Raw genomic sequence first — 2,640 nt, 5'->3', positions numbered from 1 at the left:
TAAATATTTTTTTTAAATAGATATATGTTCTGTTAAATTCTTGTCTGTTTATATATTTTTTTAAGTAAAAGAATTTATATATTTATAGAGATTATCAGTTATATAAGTAATATAATTATAAATTCCAATTATAAGAATTTCAATAATCAAAGTAGTTACTTTTTCTAATAATTATGCTTGAAATTAATCAAATAATGCCACAAATGTAGTATAAATATAATCGATTAAAAAAATTATGAATAATCTGAAATAATGATATACCATCTAATTTTTAAAAATATATTTAGCAATCATGAACACATAAGCATTTAATATACAAAAATGATAAATTTCATATATATTTGGCAAATATTATTGTCATTATTATAATAATAGCATTATAATAGTAAATTAAGTTTTAAGGAAAGGCAATTTGTATTAAAATTAAAATGATACAGAAATGATATTAACTTAATATAAATAGCAAAATTGATTCCACGTATAAATGTATATAGTAATATATATTTAATATATTATTATGCTATTTTTTAAATTAATTATAATAAGCACCATCAAATAATTTGAGTATTTTTAATCACATTAGAAATATGAAAAATCCATTTCATAGTACTTTAGATTAACAATAATGATTCAAAATTACAAAGGTATCAGTGAATGCTTTATATATATATAGACTTATATAGATCTTATTTCCTATGTTATTTTCTATCATAAGTAGGATTTAATCAATTTTATTAAATTAACTATTGTGTCAAAAGTTTATCACAATTATGCTTGATATAGCATAACAAGTTAATAATTTTTCTTAGGTAAAAAATAATAATTTAGTTATTTCGTTAAATTATATTAGAATCTGTTATCTAAGTCTATTGATAGTAATATTTATATCTCTGATATAGATTTATATCTAATATACATGGTTCAAATATAAAGACTTCGTATACACAATTTTTATAAAAAAGGTCTCGCATGCGTTCACATTTTATAAGTTATATCTTCAATAAAAAAATCTCACTCAGTATAAAAAATACTATTCTGAGACTAAACTATTTCTGTTATGATATAAAATAGAATAAGAGAAAGTATATTTTTAAATATAAAAATATATACAATTATATATACAATTCTAGCTGCACTAATAAAATCTTAATGCAGAGATGTTTCTAAATTTATAATGCATATATTAAATTATTATATCTGTGTGATAATCAAAACATCGAGTGTTTAGTTCCAAAATTTACAGAAATTATATCTGCATAGAAAATATATATTCTCTTCTATTTTTATACTTATTATATCTATACATATTTTTTTATACAAAATATCAATTACTTGTAGTCATATTTGCTTTTGCTGAATATTCAGCTATATAAAGTATATATATAATAGGTCCTGCAAAACTCAACAGTAATGAAAATACAAGAAGTTGCATCCAAGACAATCCCCAATTGTCTCCAGAACATTTAAATATATCTGTTTCACAAGATTTTGCTATTTTGGTACTGTCCATATCATTAAGTAATTGATCATGTTCTGTGTGTAGAACTTCAGAGGAATTGGCACTATAAGATGATAAAGGTTCACATACCGAATTTAATATAATAGCATTGATTTCTATGTTTGAGGATTCTGTGGTCGATATAGTGCCAAAGTCTATAAGCTGCTCTTCCTTTTTTATAAGTAATTTTTCTTGACTTTGTGTAGATGTAATGATAATATTCTTATCTTGATTTTCAGGTAATGTCTCAGTTAAAATAGAAAATGGTTGTACAGGAACCTTAATATAAGGCTTTGCATATATCTCATTCTCTTTGTCAATTTTATTAATCCGTTTTAGTTCAGAGATCTAAAATCATGCAACAGTATAAAAAAATTAACACAAAGTTATGAATATTTTTATACTATATTTTTATAGACAAAATTTTCTACATACTGTACATCTATATCGAAGAGCCAACGCCTGCAAGGTATCTTCAGGTTTTATTTGTATATTGATCACCTCGATTTTGCGACATGGTGATGTAGATCGTTTGATAACTTGTAAAGAGATATTCTCCTCATCTGTACTACATTCGTCATCCGAGTGTAAAAATACATATGATGGAAAACCTTCCCTTCCACGTTGATAGATCAGTTGCCTGAAAATTTATCTTGTTATCGATAAATTTTCCATCATATATTACACTTAATTTAACAAAATATTTATATAAGATTGATAAAAAAATAGATACTTCATAAAGACTGTTGAAACTATTGATTACATTGACGATTTATACAAATAAATTATTATACATATTATAATTCTGTAAATATTATATTTGTTCGTAATGTTATTACAAAAGAATTAAATTGGCAGAGAAATCCAAAAATTACCTAGCATTTTTTTGTTCGTCGAACATTGAATTCATTAATTTTTGCGGCATAATGTGATGATGCTTAACATAATTTCACTTTCTCGACGATAATCGATGCTTATCAGTGTATTGCGTTTGCATACAAATATTTATAAAATATGTTGGAGCAATTGGCATTATGACAAGTAGACGGATGTTCGCTGAATCTAACCTAACCTAACCTAACCAATACGAAAGTCGTAACAGAGAGAAGAATGAGAGTCGCCACGCTGCCGTTTTTCGTGTA

General features: G+C 24.2%; 1 protein-coding gene across 1 annotated transcript; it reads right to left on the bottom strand.

The window, feature by feature from the left end:
- Positions 1-490: 490 nt before the first annotated feature.
- On the bottom strand, positions 491-2,639 carry LOC115241031 (lysM and putative peptidoglycan-binding domain-containing protein 3). The gene is made up of 3 exons (XM_029816539.1): positions 2,374-2,639; positions 1,934-2,138; positions 491-1,846 (listed from the first exon to the last, which is right to left on the bottom strand). The coding sequence occupies exons 1-3, from the start codon at positions 2,421-2,423 to the stop codon at positions 1,325-1,327; spliced, it is 777 nt and encodes a 258-aa protein (XP_029672399.1). The 5' UTR covers positions 2,424-2,639; the 3' UTR covers positions 491-1,324.
- Position 2,640: the final 1 nt, after the last annotated feature.

This window comes from Formica exsecta, unplaced genomic scaffold, assembly GCF_003651465.1.
Source record: "Formica exsecta isolate Colony F162 unplaced genomic scaffold, ASM365146v1 scaffold464, whole genome shotgun sequence".
NCBI lineage: Eukaryota > Metazoa > Arthropoda > Insecta > Hymenoptera > Formicidae > Formica > Formica exsecta.
Note: the sequence above shows the minus strand (reverse complement) of the source record. Positions and strands in the feature narration are given on the sequence as shown.